This window comes from Podarcis tiliguerta, assembly GCF_965153285.1.
Source record: "Podarcis tiliguerta genome assembly, chromosome: 10".
NCBI lineage: Eukaryota > Metazoa > Chordata > Lepidosauria > Squamata > Lacertidae > Podarcis > Podarcis tiliguerta.
In genome coordinates, this window is record NC_139543.1 from 10,125,317 (window position 1) to 10,143,512 (window position 18,196).

An 18,196-nucleotide genomic window follows, 5' to 3' on the forward strand; every position below is an offset into this window, starting at 1 on the left:
ATTTAAGAGATTGCTAACATGCACAATTATTGAATCATGCATTAGCACTTATCTTGCTGACAGCAGAGAGGAAAACGTATTTATTTCCTGAATTTATAAGATTGTTACTTTGCACCGTTATGCATAAGAACCTTTATTTCTCACGACAGAGAGTAACACGTATCTCTCCCCTGGATTTATTTCACTCGTTTCCTGGCAAAAGTGTGCAAACTTAGTTCAGTTTTTCACATATCTATTGACCCCAAATAGTGAGCCCCACTGAATCATTTGAACCCAACGCTGTTTGTATCCTGTTGGCCTTTCACAAGCAATCGGGTCACAGAACACGCGTCGACTTTCAGCTGGGCGAAAGCCGGGGGGGGGTGCTGCGAGCGGTCTTTGTCGGGACTAAGCACCAAGGGAACGCCTCTCTGGGAATTCAAATCTCCAGTTCTCCACGGAACGTCGGGCGAAGGGGAGAAAAAAAAAATAAAGTCGTTTTCCTAGAGCGGCCGTTTCTACGCTAACGACGTCCCTTAACGGGGGAAGTACGTGAACTACAACTTCCATCTATGCCTCAGATGAGAGTTGATTGCGGGGCGGAGTCCGCGACTTGGCTTCTCTGCAATTGGCTGCGGTCGGTGAGCGTCGCTTAAATCCGCCAATCAGGAGCCGGGAGGGGCGGGGCTACCGTTTCAAATGCAGCCGCGAGAAGCTTCACCGAGCGGACTCATCCCCCTCAGCGTGTCGCTTCGGCCAGGTGAGGTGAGGCGGCGCTTCAGGGACGGGCCTAGGCCCCGGGGGTGGGCGTAGCTGGCGCTTGGAAGGGGAGAAGCGGCCGGAGGTCATTCTCGTGGGTGTTTGTGCATGTGGAGTTTTGACGCTCATGCGGCTAGTCCATAAGGAGGTCCCGCCCGGCGGTGAGATTCGGGGTGGCGCAGACTCAGGCCTGTGGGAGGGCAGGCCCGCTACAGTTTAATGAAGAGGGAAACTTAAGGGGGTTTGTTGTTTTTGCAAAAGGGATGGCCTGGAAGTAGAGTTGCCCCCTTTGTCATGCGGGTGGGCGGTGATTTTTCTTTTTAAATTTCAAATCAAATTTAAATTGGGAAATCAATTCCAAACAGGGACGCAGGTCGCGCTGTGGGTTACACCACAGAGCCTAGGACTTACTGATCAGAAGGTCGGCGGTTCAAATCTCCGCAACGGGGTGAGCTCCCATTGCTCAGTCCCTGCTCCTGCCAACCTAGCAGTTCGGAAGCACGCCAAAGTGCAAGTAGATAAATAGGTACCGCTCCGGCGGGAAGGTAAATGGCATTTCCGTACGCTGCTCTGGTTCGCCAGAAACGGCTTAGCCATGCTGACCACATGACCCGGAAGCTGTATGCCGGCTCCCTCGGCCAATAAAGTGAGATGAGCTCCGCAACCCCAGAGTCGGTCACGACTGGACCTAACTGGACCTTTACCTTTACTTTTATTGCCATCACAACATAAAATGTTTCAGATCACTGGGATAATAAAAAGGACAAGGGTGAAGCTGTCACGGGTTATAGGGTCACACTGTGATCACACTAGATGCTGAAGTGACTTCAAAGCAGGTAAGATAAAAGGTAAAGGATCCCTGACAGTTAAGTCCAATCAAAGGCAACTACAGTGGTACCTCTGGATACGAACAGGATCCGTTCTGGAGCCCCGTTTGCATCCAGAAGCAAGTGTTACTAGCGACGGCACGTCTGCGCACATGCGCGTCGCTCTGTTACTTCCGGGTGGCCGCGGAGCGCAACTCGAACGTGCTCAATCTGAAGCGCATTCAACACGAGGTATGACTGTATGGGGTTTCGACGCTTATTTCGCTTTGAGGCCGAGGGGGCCGGCGTTTGTCCACAGACAGCTTTCTGGGTCATGCGGCAGCCAGACTGGTGACTGGGAGTGGCCACCAAAACCACATAATACATGTCCTGAAAGACCTACATTGGCTCCCAGTACGTTTCCAAGCACAATTCAATGTGTTGGTGCTGACCTCTAAAGCCCTAAACGGTCTCAGCCCTGTATACCTGAGGAGCATCTCCCCCCCATTGTTTAGCCCGGCCACTGAAGTCCAGCTCCGAGGGCCTTCTGGTGGTTCCCTCACTGCAAGAAGGCAAAATAACCAAATAATCCTCACAAGAAGAATGCAAGTAAGGTCAATGCACAGCTGACTTGCGAGCTTTGCCCTTTCTACTGTTCAAAGCCTTGAGTTTCATAATGCTATTATATCCTTAAAACTGAATGCTTGCAAAATGCATTTTTAGATACATTTGCAAGGAACACAAGTCTGCTGCAATTTCCCCCTCTGTATCTTGTTGAGTATAGAACCGCAACTGCAAACTTTGCACAGCAGCCACTATTTCTCCCTCCCTGCATGAAATCTGGCTGGTGGGCAACATTCAGCCATTGGGCTCCCCCACCCCCCCTTTTACTGTGTGCAATAGCTGGTTTATGTACAGCTGAAGTGGTAAGACCCTCCTACAACAAGCAGCAAATATTGCTTGTGGGATTTGACTCTTTGGTGTAGTCTGGTCCATGTGTATCTGATGCCGAGTACTGGCCAACTTTTTACCACTGTTCCGTTAGTATAGAAAAGATTCTGGTATAGATACATATGGGTGTGCTCTTTGAAGCAGCTCTTTGAAATGGGAATAAACTTCAACTGGTTCTGGATTTTAAAAAATACAATATTGAGCTGGTTTATCTAATGTGTTTTGCAGTCGTATCATGGATGACGAAGGGAAAACAACCTTGCATTCAGAATGTAAAATGACAGAAGCCAAACCCAATGAGTGTGTGAATAATGGTAGGTGATAAAAAAAACCCCATTGCTGTAAGATATAAAGCACATTTGTAAATTACTGTCTTGTTTGTCGTGAGACACCTCTAAAACCGAGTGCTCTTGAGTGGGAGGAGTAATTGGAGAGACTGATGGTATTCCTATTGGGATAAAAAAGTCAGGCAGCACAGTGCTATGCCCAGGGCTTGTAAGGCCACCCTCTACCTATGGCCTACAACCATGATAGCCAACATGGTGCCCTTCAGGATTTCTGGACTACAGTTCCACGACTTGACCATGTTGGCTGAGGGTGATGATGGGTGTTGTAGCCCAAAACATCTGAACAGCACCAGTTGGCTGCCCCTAGCCTACATTATCTAATCTGCAGGCAAAAAAACCTGCATGGTGTTCAAGCTTGTGGCAATCAGCTAGATAATGTACTGCAGCCAATTCAGTTTATTAGCAAGAATATTAACCCTTCCCCCCTTCATTCTTCCTCCTGCTGAATATTCTGCCCTTTGACACATGCACACACAATTTGCTGTAGAACAAAGTTACAAAAAAGGATAACTATGGGTTGCTTTAATGATGAGTCTTACTTGTCATAAGGGAAATGTAGTTTTTGGAAAGATACTTGATCAAATGATTCTAATGGCTTCTGAGCTATTCTGTTTTGAAATGGATGGCTGAAATTTCTTATCAGAAATACTGATCATATTGTTAAATTGTATCCAAAGATAAAGACACACTGCAAGAATCTCATAACAATCTGCATAACAAATAGGCTCTGATTTAACTTTATATTATAAACGTCTTCATTCTGGATTACTTGCAACTGTTTGCCAGGAAGAATGCTAGAAATAACTGCTATAGTGTTTAACTCTGTGCTCACTATCAAAGGTGATATGAAGAGCTTGCATTGAACTGTCCCTTGTGACCAGTTCGGTAATGCATTGGCTTGACTCAGCTTAAGTACAGTTTAATGCTGGCTGGGCTCTAGCCCTGATCTAAAAACCTTCAGATAACAATGGTCTACATATGAGCAGTGTCTGCCCCAAGGAAAACTCTCCATCAATATGATCATTGCTGTCAGCTTTTAAGGTGCCAGTTTTGTGGGGGAAGAAAGGGAAATGTGGGTTCTGTCCATCTGTACCCTACCCTTAGTGCTGGTTATGGGATCCAATATTTGTATGAATACATGTACTCACACAGCATCTGATTCAGAAGGATATCTGTACATAGAAACCTTTGCGCACAGACCATCCTTTCTGGATTGGGGAATGTGTTCCACGCTGTATTAGAAATTAATTCTCTGTTCTGTCTTGCGTAGACTAGAATAATTTGAAACCAAATGCAGTAGCAGAAGCTGAAATTTCAGCAAGGCAAAGGGGAATACAGTAATATATCTACTATAAAAAGGTCAGCCATGATTAGCATAATAACAACTGATATGATTTTTATGATTCCAGATTTTCGCCACCTGTCTGATGAAAAATTTGACTTTGACTTTTCGCTGTCTCCTATAAGGTAAACAAAGTCTTTAAAGCAAACCGCATTTTTAAAAGAGCAAGCGATTTGGAGGTGTCTGACTAATTTGTCTTTATTCTAGTGAAAACGAGGATGAAGTTTTTGTCGGGCCCATGGGCCATAAAGAGAAATGCATTGCGACGACGCTTGAAGCCGTTGAAGCAACGAAAGACACGGTTCCCCCATCACCACTTGCGGAGGAACTAACATGGAGCCCCGTTTCTGAGGAGAAATTTGTGGAGATTTTTAAGGAAGCTCACCAGATAGCAGTCCAGATACAAAGTGGAACCAAAGCAAAAAGGAACAACGGTCGCCAGCTGGAAGAACGAAAGACAGAGGCTGTAGAAAAATTTGTGCAAGAATCTAAATCAAAACTGAAACTCCTTGAGAAAGGAATAGTGATGGATAAAACCTCAAAGGAGGTTAGGAGAGAGACTTACTGTGTTCAAATCAAATCAAATCAAAACTTTATTAGCAAAGCCAACAGACCACAGCTGTACAATAGGTAAAAGTGAAAATAGGGATAAAAGGAAGAAAAGAACAGGCAAAAGGAGGTCCGACTGATGAACAAGTCTGTCACTCAGATGGTGGTCCTCAATTTCGCAGCTCTCTCAATGTACCTCGCGACCTTCTCTGTTATCTGACTATCCGTATCAGATAATAGAAAATACAGTGTAATGTCTGGTGAACGGCCGGGGTTGGAGAGAATGAGTGGAGTAATAATCTCATTCCTTAGGTCTTTGTAAAGGGGGCAAGAAAGAAGGACGTGGGACACTGTTTCCGTGTTACCATCTCCACATGGGCAGAGTCGTTTTTCAAATGGAGTCTTTTGGTAACGACCTTCGAGTACAGCAGAGGGAAGAACATCCCATCTAGCCAATGTAAAGGCACGTCTGTATTTTGGGATGGTTAGTTTAGACAAATATGAGGCTGGAGAATCAAAATGAGAAGGGGGGAAGTAGGTATACCATGGGCACAGTTTCTTTAGGATAGTCAGGTTGTTTTGTCGTTCAATGTCTTTCAGGCGCTGGCCTATTAGACTCTTTGCTTTAATGAGGCCCATTGATAGTAGGGACTGTGGATGCAGACCGCATGTAAGGAGTTTTTGATGCACAGTTTTGAACCACTTGCTTTTGTAAGGGTCTTGCATTACTAGAGGCAGTAGACCAGGTGGATTCAGATTAAGACGAAGCCAAAAGTTGAATGTTCTCTGCCAGGTCCGAGTTTCCACAGATGGAAGGCAGGCCTCAAGTCGTAATGCTGCGTTTGGAACACAGGAGGGGACGCCGAATATCTGCCTTAGAAATTTAGACTGGACAGTTTCAAGACTGGAGCAGTGGTTCCCCGTCCAGATTTGCGCCCCGTACAGTAACTGCGCCAGAGGTTTTGCTTGAAAAACTTCAAGGGCTGCTGGGATGTATCTGCCCCCCTTCGTGTAGAAGAAGCGGGACAGCATCTTGGTACTTTGAGCTGCTTTTTCTTTGGCACATTTTTGATGGACATCCCAGGACCCGGTCGACTGGAAAACGATACCCAGATATTTGAAGGCTTTGACTTGTTGAATTGTCTGGTTATCCATCCTCCAGCTGTACTGTCTGTGTTTCCTTGCAAAAACCATAATTTTGGTTTTCTGATAGTTTATTGCAAGTTGCTCTCTCCTACAGTATGCTGAGAATTCACCTATGAGCCTATTTAAGCCTATTCTTGTTCGAGATAGGAGTATCGCATCGTCAGCGTACAAAAGCACTGATATTGCTTTGTCAGCCAGTTTGGGGGCGTGGAAGTCCGGAGATGACAAACAGTTAACCATATCATTGATGTAGATGTTGAATAGAACTGGGGCCAGGATGCAACCTTGCTTGACCCCCTTACTGACAGGAACTGGTCCTATAAGATGGCCATTTAACGAGGTTCTTACATGCAGCACCGTGTCTTTATATAAGCAGCTGATCAGAAATAATAGTCTTTTGTCTATACTTGATGTGCTCAATTTATCCCAGAGTCTTACACGTGGAATTGAATCGAAAGCAGCCTTTAGATCGATAAAGGCTGCATATAACACCCCACGGGATTTTTTGGCATATTTGTCAATTAAATAGGCTAGGGTGAAGCAATGGTCTATGGTGGATCTGCCTTGCCTGAAACCCGCTTGCTCTTCCGCTAGAATAGCTTCAGTTTCCAGCCAGCTAGTTAGCTTGGTATAAAGATGTTTGGCATATAGTTTGCTGGGTATAGGCAGAAGGCTGATTGGTCTATAACTCGCCGGGTCTGTCATGGGTCCTTTTTTATAGATTGGGATAATTATTGCCTCAGTCCAACCATCTGGGAGTAAACCCGTTGAGTCGATCCAAGAAAATAAAGACGCCAGCAGGGGGGCCCACCAGCCAATGTTGGACTTCAGAAGTTCGGCAGGGATATAATCATTCCCTGGGGCCTTGTTGTTCTTTAATTGTGCGATTAAATTCTCAACTTCCTTCGCAGTTACTGGTGGCCAATGGGGTAGGTCCTCCAATTGAATGCATAGTTTGTAATGTTGGGCTTCCTGGTCATAGAACAAAGATTGAAAATGGCGCAACCACTCCATTGGTTCCACTGTACAGATGGGATTAGTACGCTCCTGGTCCAGTAGACCAGATATGGTTCGCCAAAAGCAAGTAGTATCTTTCTCGTGCGATGACTTACTGTGTTTATGAAAGTCCAGTCTCCCCACGGCCACCTTCGTTTCTGAAACATTCAAGGCAACCGATCGCGGGGATGGACAGCTCTCGTTCTCCACAAATTCCTCTAAATACTTCTAGTCCTGCCAGAATGGGCAAATTGCCCCCCACACCGCTTGCATCCTTAGCGCAAGGGAAGAGTGACAAAACAAATAACAAACCGAGCACAGTTCAGACTGTAAAAAATGCATCTGCATTTGGAAATAGTCTCTTGGCAGCGGGACAGGTAAAGTTTTTCCCCTTCTGGATAGATTAAAGCATAAAGGGCAGTCACCTTGCCACATAAGAATGGTAACTCCCTGCTAGTTCCCAATTATTTCCCTTGTTTGTGGAGTTTCTTACATAGAGGACAAATAGCTGCATGGTTGTGATCTTATTTAAATTTGTTGGCCTCAGTGCATAATGCCGGTGACCTTGACATTTCTGACTTTTATAGCTGGCGAACTCATTTCATACGCCTTTCAATAAAACTATAGTGGTGTTGGTTGCTAAATATGACTTGAGACTAATGTGAAATTGGTGGTCACCTCAATGCTTATCAGTGCTGCTGCTGGAGTGTAGTCGGCTAGAAACGTCTAACCAGGTGCTGTGTGTCTCTTGCCTCGTTTGCATGTCATATTGAGTTGCCAACAATAGCCATGGTTTATTCTTGGCTAATTGTTCAGGGGTGCAAACCCTGAGGCTGGTTTTAGATTTCACCACAAGCCAGACGATGGCTTAATTTCCTAGGAGGAGGGAGCAGAGAATGCTATGCACATCCAGGTTGAACCGTAGCTTGTTTTTAACCGATTTAATGTGACATACAAATTGTTGTTAGGTGTGTTAATATTAGAATGCTGCTTTGTTTGTCGTCTTGACTTCCAGCAGATGGTTCTTCTAAACTGAACTATTATTATTATTATTAAATTTATATACTGCCCTTCATCCGAAGATCTCAGGATGGTTCACAGACTAAAATATCATATAGGTAAAAGGTAAAGGTACCCCTGCCCGTACGGGCCAGTCTTGACAGACTCTAGGGTTGTGCGCCCATCTCACTCAAGAGGCCGGGGGCCAGCGCTGTCCGGAGACACTTCCGGGTCACGTGGCCAGCGTGACATCACTGCTCTGGCGAGCCAGAGCCGCACACGGAACGCCGTTTACCTTCCCGCTAGTAAGCGGTCCCTATTTATCTACTTGCCCCGGGAGTGCTTTCGAACTGCTAGGTTGGCAGGCGCTGGGACCGAGCAACGGGAGCGCACCCAGCCGCGGGGATTCGAACCGCTGACCTTTCGATCGGCAAGCCCTAGGCGCTGAGGCTTTTACCCACAGCGCCACCCGCGTCCCTAAAATATCATATAAAAGACAGTAAATAATTAAACCCCAAGCAATATAACGATAACTCCGCCTTCCCACAAATGCATTTAAATGGCTGTAGAATATTAATTAGCCAAAGGCCTGGTTGAAGAGGAACGTTTTTGCCTGCTGCCTAAAAATATATAATGCAGACACCAGGCAAACCTTCCTGGGGAGAGCATTCCATTTGCTCAAAGGCTCTTTGAAATCCACTTGCAGGCATGGAATCAAACCACCGCTGCAGAAGGAAATGCTTCTCCCTCCGAGGAAAAATATCCATTTGCAAGTGTAGTTGGAATCCATGCCACACCTGTAAATGGACTTCAAAGGTGGGTGCTCTCAGTACCCATCAGCTGATTGCTCTTGAGGGAAAACCTCATTGGCTGCACCAGGGAGTCCCTGATGAGGCAGCCAATCCTAACTGCATGTTTGCGGACCCCTTACTTGATGTCGAGTATGTCAGTTTCGGGGCAGTTGGGCGTGCTTTGGTGGAAATGGCCTCGCAGGCTTTATTGGGGACCCGTGCTGGGCCTGTGGGAAATTAAAGTGTTGGTTAGAACTTGTTTATTGAAAGGATAGGTAAAGGTAAAGGTACCCCTGCCCGTACGGGCCAGTCTTGACAGACTCTAGGGTTGTGCGCCCATCTCACTCAAAGAGGCCGGGGGCCAGCGCTGTGCGGAGACACTTCCGGGTCACGTGGCCAGCGTGACATCGCTGCTCTGGCGAGCCAGAGCTGCACACGGAAACACCGTTTACCTTCCCGCTAGTAAGCGGTCCCTATTTATCTACTTGCACCCGAGAGTGCTTTCGAACTGCTAGGTTGGCAGGCGCTGGGACCGAACAACGGGAGCGCACCCCGCCGCGGGGATTCGAACCGCCGACCTTTCGATCGGCAAGCCCTAGGCGCTGAGGCTTTTACCCACAGCGCCACCCGCGTCCCTTATATTGAAAGGATATTTTACTTTAATGGGCAAACACTACAATAACATTACTGTTGACATCCTTTGGTTTACAAATGCTTGAAATCTGAACCTTGCAGCCAAAACAAGGGAAGCTGCCCAGTATTTCCAGCTGGAATAATTTGAGCAGTATGGAGTCATCGGAAGATTTACTCTCTGACAAATCAAGTCTTGCTTCAGATGCGGGAGATGCATCCTTCTCTAACAGTTCAACGGGGAAAGACAAGAGAACGCTTTCAAATTCCAGCAAGGTAAATGCTCTTAATGAATAACTCCTGCCTTTGTAATTCTTGGTGACATCTGAAACCAGATGTTCTAGATTTGTGATACTGGATTAGTGATCCTTGGACCGGTGTACTCTGTGGTACATGAGGAAAGTAACAAACTCATGGTCTGAATTGACTTGACCCTTGCTGCCAAATTGAACGGGGAGGGTTCTATATGCTGTTGTGGAATGGAGTATATGAGGGTATAAAGCTCTTCATGAGCACACATAATGGAAATAATTTCCCAGGAAAACTTAAGGGTTTGAAATCACTGATCTGCAAAGATGTAGTATCTTAATTTGAAGAAAAAAAAAATGTTTAAACCCTTATTGCAGGAGCATTAGGGCTGGATGTGCTTTCTTGTAGCCACACAGATGTGAACATAAGGAATATCGGTATTTCAGTAGGATAAAGTCTGTTAGATGTTCTTAGGGATACCTAAAAGACCTCTACTACTGTCTTTACAGTTGGGGATCAAGGCAACACAGCTGAAACGTCCTAGTAATATCCGTATGCGAAGGAACACTTCAACTTCTTCGTCTTCGTCCTCTTTTTCCAGCATAAGCCTGAATTCAAGTCTGTCCATCTCTCCTAAGATAGGGAAAGGTAACAAATCCAATGTGGTTTGATCCTGGTTGGCTCTAACTAACCAGAATTGGAATAAACAACAGTTGCAAAATGGTGGCCACTTGTCAAAATGGCCTGCTGAGTTGCGGGGAAACCTGGGTTCTACACACACACACATGCTTCTTTCTTCTTCTTTGGTGATCACTCATAGCTGAGTAAGATTGTCTTCCATGAACACTGTCTTAACAGTGAGTCCGTAAGTGACTGTGGAGGCCGATTCTGGATTTACACACCCTTCCATAGTGGGGACAACACACACTCACATACATTTTGCTCCTAAGAATACGGAATCCAAGCCCCAAATATTAAGTGATTGCAACAGTGGCCAAAATGCATAACTGCTGAGTTCTTTTGAAGCACAAGTGAGAAACTGATTTAATAAAATTGGTGCTCACTAACTTAAATAGTAATAGTCTAGTAATTATACAATTTGCATATTAACCTTTGCAAAGACAATTATTCCGAGACATTTCACCTCTTGCAGTTAAGTACACACTTATGAATGTGGTCACCATAGACCAAATTGAATAATTGCATTATGCGATGGCTGTAATAACACACTTTAAATAGTTCAATCTCTTCTCCCTTGTTGGCTCCTGTGCTTCATACTTGTCCCAAGCACCTGCACTTTTCAAAATCTATGTCTCTTTGTCCTTATCAGTTAATTCAAATGTGTGTAACGCATCTCCACATCCATGCTGGGTGTCTCTTCTCTCATTCTCTTCCCCTCTCTCCCAACACTGGGAATTGCTTGCTCAAGTTTGTTGCCTTTGCTTTCCCGACACTAAAGCATTGGGTGCATTGATAGTGGTGCATACATATATAAACAATAGATATAAAATTTCTTTTTTTCTCTCCCAGGTAAAATAGGTGTTGCTTCTAAAGTTTCTGCACGTGGCTCCCGGCTGTCCTCTACGGCAAGCAAGATTGCTATTGTTAAACCTATGAAGGGGTTGTCTGTGCAGGCTTCCCATTCTGATGTATCTGGAAAGCAACATGGGTCCACAAGTGCTTCAAAAACAAATCCTCCAGTAAATGCACCCAAATACAGAGTTACTGATAAGCCTGAGATGGCCAGTGGGATTCTGAAAGAGGACACAGATTCTAGTTTTCAGAAACCATTGCAGAAAAGTATATTGGGAAACAGAACAGCAACTTCAAGTCCCAAGCCCGAAGCAGTACCTGCAGTCTCAAAGGAAGGTAAGAAGACTGGTCTTACCCATGTGATAAATTTTTATAGTTTATCTAACTTCTAGTGTGCCTGCCCTTATTTCTGTTCTAAACATTGCATTGGATGGGGAGTAAGAACTGAACTGAGTAAGTTGATTTATGTCCTGTAATTGTTTTCTCCCTAGGTGTATCTGAGAATTTTGTTGTCAGAGTGTTACAACCAATTGCATCACTGTCTTGTGGTAATGTTGAAAGGTAATGTTCTATATTTTAATTCATACTTGTTTTCCTCTAAGCTTCTGTCATCTTGAACTGCCTTGCAGGTGCTGTCAGGCTTATCAAGGTGGTTTAGAACTGGGTTTTTGTGTATGGGGTGTGTGAAAACTTTGTGTATATGGGGTGTGTGAAATTACTTGTGGAGAGACCTGAAGATGCTTCATACTACTTTAAACAGTAGCATGTAAAGCAAAAAAGGCTGCCCAGTGGGATTGGCAGTCCTTGATATTCGAAGTCTTAGATGAATTCTTTGTCCCACCCCTTTGCTGTTGCAGACAGGAGAGGGCTAGGTTAAGTTGCTGATTTAGATTTTTGCTTGGCAATACTGAAGTCTTATGTTTCAACAGTGTCTGTGAAACTACCTATTTGGGTTCTGATTTGCATATCAGCAGTGAACATGAGATTGGGAATTTAATGTTGCCAAAGGCAAAGTTTTACCCTGTTATCTCTTTTCTAAATGTGCACCCAAATGCTTGGTTCAGAGCAAGGCAAAACATGGTTTAGACTTCAAACATACATACAAACTATAGCTTGCAATTTCTTGCTTTCATTTGTTTTCTTTTTGCTCAGCAGTCCAGTCTTGAGGTACTGGGGCATCTGGAGGTAGAACAGCTACTAATAAATTTGTCAAATCAGACATCACAACAAGCTGTAGTTAAGATTAATTAACTATTGTTTGCCACAATTTCTGAAATGGACTGATGAGAATTTCAGCTTGGATTAGATGTGGTACCTAAGCACTTCTATAATCTCCCAGAAGGTGTTTTATCTGCTGCTATATCACTCCTCTTGGTTTGAAAAACCACAGTCTGCTATTCCAAACACCAACTTGCATTTCAGGAAAAGCCTCATTTTGGGGTAAAATTAAATATTTCAGGGGCCTGCAAACAGCCTAATAAAATAGCTGAATTGGTTTAAAATGTATCCAATTGCAGTTCTTAAGTTGGGTTGCTGCTTGCATTACTGAAAAGTATTTGGGATACCCTACATTTTTGAGTATGCACTTAAACTAAGAGGAATGCTTCAGTTGTGATGCATTATCGGCTTCTAACACTTCGCGTATCCTTCTAGCAATGTTGCCGTTACCCCACCTCGCAAACTATCAGAAGACGGATTGGTATCAAATACCTGTTCTGCTGCCAAGTCTGCCTTATGGACTCCATCCAACAGAAGGCATTCTGCATTACCTACTCCCGTTGGTCGGCGTACGTCGGGAATTCCATCACTAACCCCTAGAACTGTGCCCAAAGCAAGGTCTTCTCCCGATCTCGTGTCTCTTCGGCAAGTCTCGAGTGTGTCATCCAAAAAGACTCTAGCAGCTAGGTAAATCTAGACATAACCAAAACTGACCATCTTGCACCATTTTCAAGACGGGTTCTTAGATGAAATTCTTTGTGTCTCTTCCTTTCCAGTTTCAAATGGGCCAGAGAGCGCAAGACCCGTGGGGCCTATAGCTCATCTTCAACAGAAGGCTCTCCCCCACCAGTTGCACCTATTGCACTGGATTTTTCAACAGAGAAGTCTTCTGAAGAAACAGAACAGGACCTTTCTGAGCAGGAGAAACCAGCAGAAAGAACACCCACTGTGGAGGTAGGCTGCTGCTTTGTCTCCTTTTTTGTGTATATAGAGCAGCCTTCCCAGACAGCTTTAAAATGTGAAGCATCTCTTCTTTCAGAAATTACCACTGCTGCAGTGTCTGTGTTGAAAAGGAGCTGAAAGGTGTTTAGTTATATCTAGCGTCCTTAATTTTCTTGGTCACTTTCCCAATGAGCCACTGCTTGTTGTGAAGTTTGTGTAAAGCAGGATTTCTCTGGTCTTCTTTTAAGTTTTTTGCTTTGCAGAAGATTGTCTGCTGAAACAACATAAAGTAAATTTATCCACATGCCAATTGTTAATGACTGCTTCCAAATAATATCATGGGTAATTACAGATATATGGAGACTCCTGAGTCAATAGGAGGCTAACCCAAACCAGTTCTTGGAGAAAGAACGTATTAAGTACCGTGGATTTTTAGGGTAGCAAAGTGGTTTATTAAACAGTTTTGTTCTCATGTGCAGTTCTTTTGTAATTAACTTTATTTCAGGAAGCACAATAGGCAGTCAACAACTTATAAATTACTATTTTTTCCCTAGACTTTACTGATAGACATTGGAATAGATAAAACACCACTTGCCGCCCAGGAATGTGAAAATAAACCCCTTATTGATCTTTTTAATACTCCTGAAATAATTCCAGTTCCTCTGTTGAAGCCTGTAGGACAGGTAAGATACCCTGTTTTATATTTCCCTTTTTAATACTGCTAGCATGCAAGGATATTGTTTCAATATAGATGTCAGTGCATCAGTATGACTTCTCATGCGACATAAGCTGGAAAACATACAAAGGACAAACTGCCATTCACAGCATATTGCACCCACACAGATATATGTGACATTCAGGAACAACTTAGCAAGGGAATTCGACCTTGTATTGACTGGCTGTTGCAATATAAATAATTGAATTTATGGCTGTGTAGTGGTGTCAAAGAATGCCATTATAAGACTTGTTGGCAAAGGAGAAGTCTGCTATTGTAATGGTTCAAATATTGTTTTAGTTAATGTCTTAACTGTCTTTATCTGTCTCTCCTCCCCTTCCCTCCTTCTAGCCAATAGATCTGAGCTCTCCTCTCATCAGTTTTACACCGGAAGGAAATAAAGAGAACCTGGATTCTCCTCTTCTGAAGTTTTGATTTCTTGAGCAAATCTCTTAACTTGGAAGAGTTTGAGTGCAAAAACTGATGTTTCACTAAGCAGGGTGTGAGTGGGTAACAGACTAGTAAAACAGAAATGAAGTTTTTAAACTGAGCACTTGACAAATGTGTTGTTGATGTGTTGTTAAGGGATAATAATAAAGATGGCTTAAATATTGATTACTCAGTACTTTCAGGAACTGATCGTAGATGCCTTGTGTGTTAAAATATCTAGTTTGTTTTGCACAAATTTGTCAAATGTCATGAATTAAAATAAAGCAAAGGCATTCTAAAATGTATATTTTCATTAAAATATAGTGAAAGCCTTTCTGAATGCTTCCACCATTTCAAGTTTACAGTTCAAAGCACCTACTAGGATTTATAATGTGCACACTGTACACTTAGGCATTTTGGTCTGTAATTTGTGACTGGAAACTGCAGTAATGTGAATAATTTGGTGAGTGATTATTGAGATTTACAGTATTTGAAGCAGAACTGTTTTGCTGTATTATGATTAGGATGCATTTGTACTGTTCGATTTTCATAATGTGAATTTTAGTTGCATCATAGCCATATTACTCTTGGATCAGAAATCTGAACAAGCTAGGAGCTTTTATGCACAGTGATCTCTTGCTGTTCCTGTGCATCATGCTATCAAATTAAGAAAAGGGAATGATGGCTCTGCCTCTGACATCTCAGTTCCAAACATTTGTATGAAAATGAATTTACCCGAACAGATCAGTTCAAGCAAAGGGGCGGGGGAATGGGTGACTTTTACATCATGGAGGAGATTCCTTTTACAGAAAAGTAGAACATTCCTCACTGATAGTTTGTCTTAACTGGATGCAACGATGGACAAGTATTAGGCTGGTCCTCCCTTGCAGCTCGAAATGTAGTCCAAAGAACAAGTAAGTGGTAGTGACTTGGAAAGTACGGAAAAGACTTTAGCTTCAGTAAGCATATTAAAGCATACGTAGTTCTAATTCAGCCATAGCACAAAGCTCCCAGGTTGTGTCTTTACTGCCACTATGGAAAGTCCTTCTCTGAAGGATAAATCTGTTCCCTCTCCTGCAAGCCGCCTGACTTGCCTACATGAATTCCTTGCTGCATTTGGCTAACAGACTGTTAAATACAAAGCTCTGGTTTATTCGTTTGTTTGTTTAATCCCTACTGTCCAAGTGGCTTAAAAATGGATGAAGACTCTTGTAGCATATACACTGAAACTAATATGTATCTTTCAGAATCTAGGTGGAGAAACTGTGTGTGTGTGTGTGTGTGTGTGTGTGTGTGTGTATGTGTGTGTGTAACACAATTAGTATTTTCTTTTCCAACTAAGAAAAAATGTAAGAATTTATTTAGGCAAACAGGAACCGAAACATACGGTTACAGGGTCCAGCAGAGATCTATAGGTTACTATATTATTTCCAATGGTTGTTTCATAGTTTAGGTTTAATATATTATTGACAGATTCATATCAATAACTGATTCTAGACTAGATGTGAATTTATTAACGTAATTTAACTAGCAGAACCGAATTAAATACTGGATTGAAACTCACTGTGTCAAGTCATTGTCCCTTGCTGGCTTAAGCCATTATAAATCAGATGTTATTGTTCCACACAATATTTGGAAGAAGTTGCTACAAAGATAAGCTGGAAGTCCTGCAGAATGCAGTGAAAGTCTGCTCAATATATGCACTTTAATGTCAGAAATTGAGGTTCACTCATTGGCAGTGCATGCTTAAGGGAATTATGTGGAACTTTAGTCCAGGTGCTATGTTCTTGTGTTTTGATATATGAAACTCTTAGAGTTCTCAGTGTTTAACACGTCATTGCTTGATACGTAGTTAAGCAATGAATGTATGTGGGAGAACTGGCCTCTCAGACTGATGATGGGAGTTGTAGTACCAAAAAAGCTGGAGGGCTGAGTTTCGGGATGCCTGGCCTGGGCCATGTCAGCCTTTTCCGTTTCAAAAGTTTGCAGCGAGCAGAAAAGCAAACCGTCTCACTTAAAGGCAGAGTTCAACCCTGGAATCTGTTCTGGAGATCAGAACAGCCCTGCAAATATGCCCAAGCATGTGCAGTGAGCACTTGCCTCAAGAAGCATCTGCTGGGATGAGAAAGGGGGGGTTCTCTGCTCACTTTAATAGCGGAGCAACTGCTGTTGGACCCAGTTCCCCTTTGGCCCCCCCCTCCATTGAAGAAAGACTGTTTTCCAAGACCTGCTTTGTAAGTCGACAAAACCTTTTATAAAAGAAACAGTTTATTGCATATTTACAAATAAACAGTAAACAGATGATAACATTGGCAGGATTACTGTAATAACCTGCAGTTTTATAAGCGTATATATTTAAAGTAGACAAACAAATGAGCAAATTAAGTTAATTTGGAATATGCAGAAAATACAAAAAATAAATTTAGGGAACTGCAGTAAGGGAGAAGGAAGGAAGTCAAGCTTTGAAATGGTAAAACGAGTGTGCAATTATTGAAATGTATAAAACTGAAAATCATGAATGAATGTTTCTGGTCAATGTGGGACTCAAAGCCATGACACCGAGATGAAGCATCTCATGCTCTAGCCAACTCAGGTATCCTACCCATGTATTTGAAGGGTGACCCTTTAAATACACATCCTTTCAAGCACATTCATTTGGAGAGGATTTCCGAACTTGAAAGAAAGAGAGAGAAGACCTGAAATTAGGGCCGGATTTCAGTTTGACGAGGCCCTCAGCTACTGAAGGTAATGGGGCCCTTTATATGTCCAGCTGTCCTTTGTCAACAACAAATTGTCGCTGTTTTTTGTGTTGAATATATGCTATATGGTAATTTATGGACCTAATAGGTATCTAAAAGCCATTTGCACATAGCAAAATATGTATTTTATCAAAGTAATTGTTGAACTGAAATACAATTAAGAAGTATATTAATAGTGAATTTTTTGGGGGAAGAGTGGGGCCCTAAGCTATAGCTTGTTTAGCTTATACGTAAATCCGGAACTGCCTGAAATACAAACTATCAACACAGGCCGTGGCATTTTAAGCCGAAATAAGGGACCAGCCTTGTATATTATATACAGGACAGGTGGGCACCCTAAGCCTATTTAAAGCGGCGTGATGACGTCACAGTGCAACGTGCGCTTGATTGCTCCGAGGCGCCAATCCCCACCGGGCCCCGTGAGCCCGACTCGCGCTCACGAGACTCTCAGCGGGTCGCGGGTTCGAATCTCACGTTGGGCGAAAGGTTCCCAACCCCGCCGCTAGGCCGACCTTCGCGGCCTCTTTCCGACTCGGCCAATTCTGCGACTCGTCAGAAAAACCTCTCTGGTGGTGGGGAAAAAAACAAAACACCGACAACACAACCTCCCCGCCGCGCCGCGGCCTAGCGGAAAGCGCCGCTTCCCCGCCCTCGGCGAGCTTGGGCTCCGCCCCGCGGAAGGGCGCCGAGCCGGGTCCGTGAGGGGAAAGATGTTGGGCGCCGCTCGGCGGCATGTGGCCTGCGCTTTGTCGGGCGGCGTGGACAGCGCCGTGGCGGCCCTGCTGCTGCGGCGGAGAGGTGAGGCAGCAGCCACCTGGGCAGCGGGTTTCGGACGCGGCCCAGCGCCTCGGCCTTCCCCTCACGCGAGCTCCGCTTTTTTCCTCACGGGCCGCGGGAACAGAGCCATCCTCCTTCGCTTCACGGCCGCCGCCGCCTATCCGCTTCTCAGCCGGGGGGGGGGGGGTTGTAGGTGTATTGCTCGCGAGTAAGCCCCGAGGGTTGACTCCCGTGTATTGAGCGTGGCGGGAGGCCTTCTTCCCGCAGCCTTCACACGTG

At 44.1% G+C, this 18,196-nt stretch overlaps 2 protein-coding genes across 10 annotated transcripts in view; both read left to right on the forward strand.

The window, feature by feature from the left end:
- The first annotated feature begins 551 nt into the window (after nt 1-551).
- GTSE1 (G2 and S-phase expressed 1) lies at nt 552-15,940 on the forward strand. Its single transcript, XM_083400176.1, has 13 exons — nt 552-739; nt 2,724-2,809; nt 4,252-4,309; nt 4,392-4,752; nt 6,995-7,252; nt 9,401-9,571; nt 10,054-10,192; nt 11,075-11,413; nt 11,569-11,638; nt 12,731-12,982; nt 13,072-13,249; nt 13,792-13,920; nt 14,304-15,940. Exons 2-13 carry the CDS (start codon nt 2,731-2,733, stop codon nt 14,385-14,387), a joined length of 2,118 nt encoding a protein of 705 aa, XP_083256302.1. The 5' UTR covers nt 552-739; nt 2,724-2,730; the 3' UTR covers nt 14,388-15,940.
- A 1,534-nt stretch (nt 15,941-17,474) lies between these two features.
- TRMU (tRNA mitochondrial 2-thiouridylase) overlaps nt 17,475-18,196 on the forward strand; it is a 28,055-nt gene continuing 27,333 nt past the window's right edge. For 3 of the 9 annotated variants that reach the window (XR_014502111.1, XR_014502112.1, XM_083399862.1), the window contains exon 1: nt 17,475-17,938. Coding sequence is in view for 3 of the 9 variants with exons in the window: in XM_083399862.1 (XP_083255988.1) it covers nt 17,851-17,938 (88 nt within the window). In the remaining 6 variants the exon portion in view is untranslated. The remainder of the gene's footprint in view (nt 17,939-18,196) is intronic. The other 6 variants (XR_014502115.1, XR_014502116.1, XM_083399864.1 and 3 more) reach the window with 3 other exon arrangements.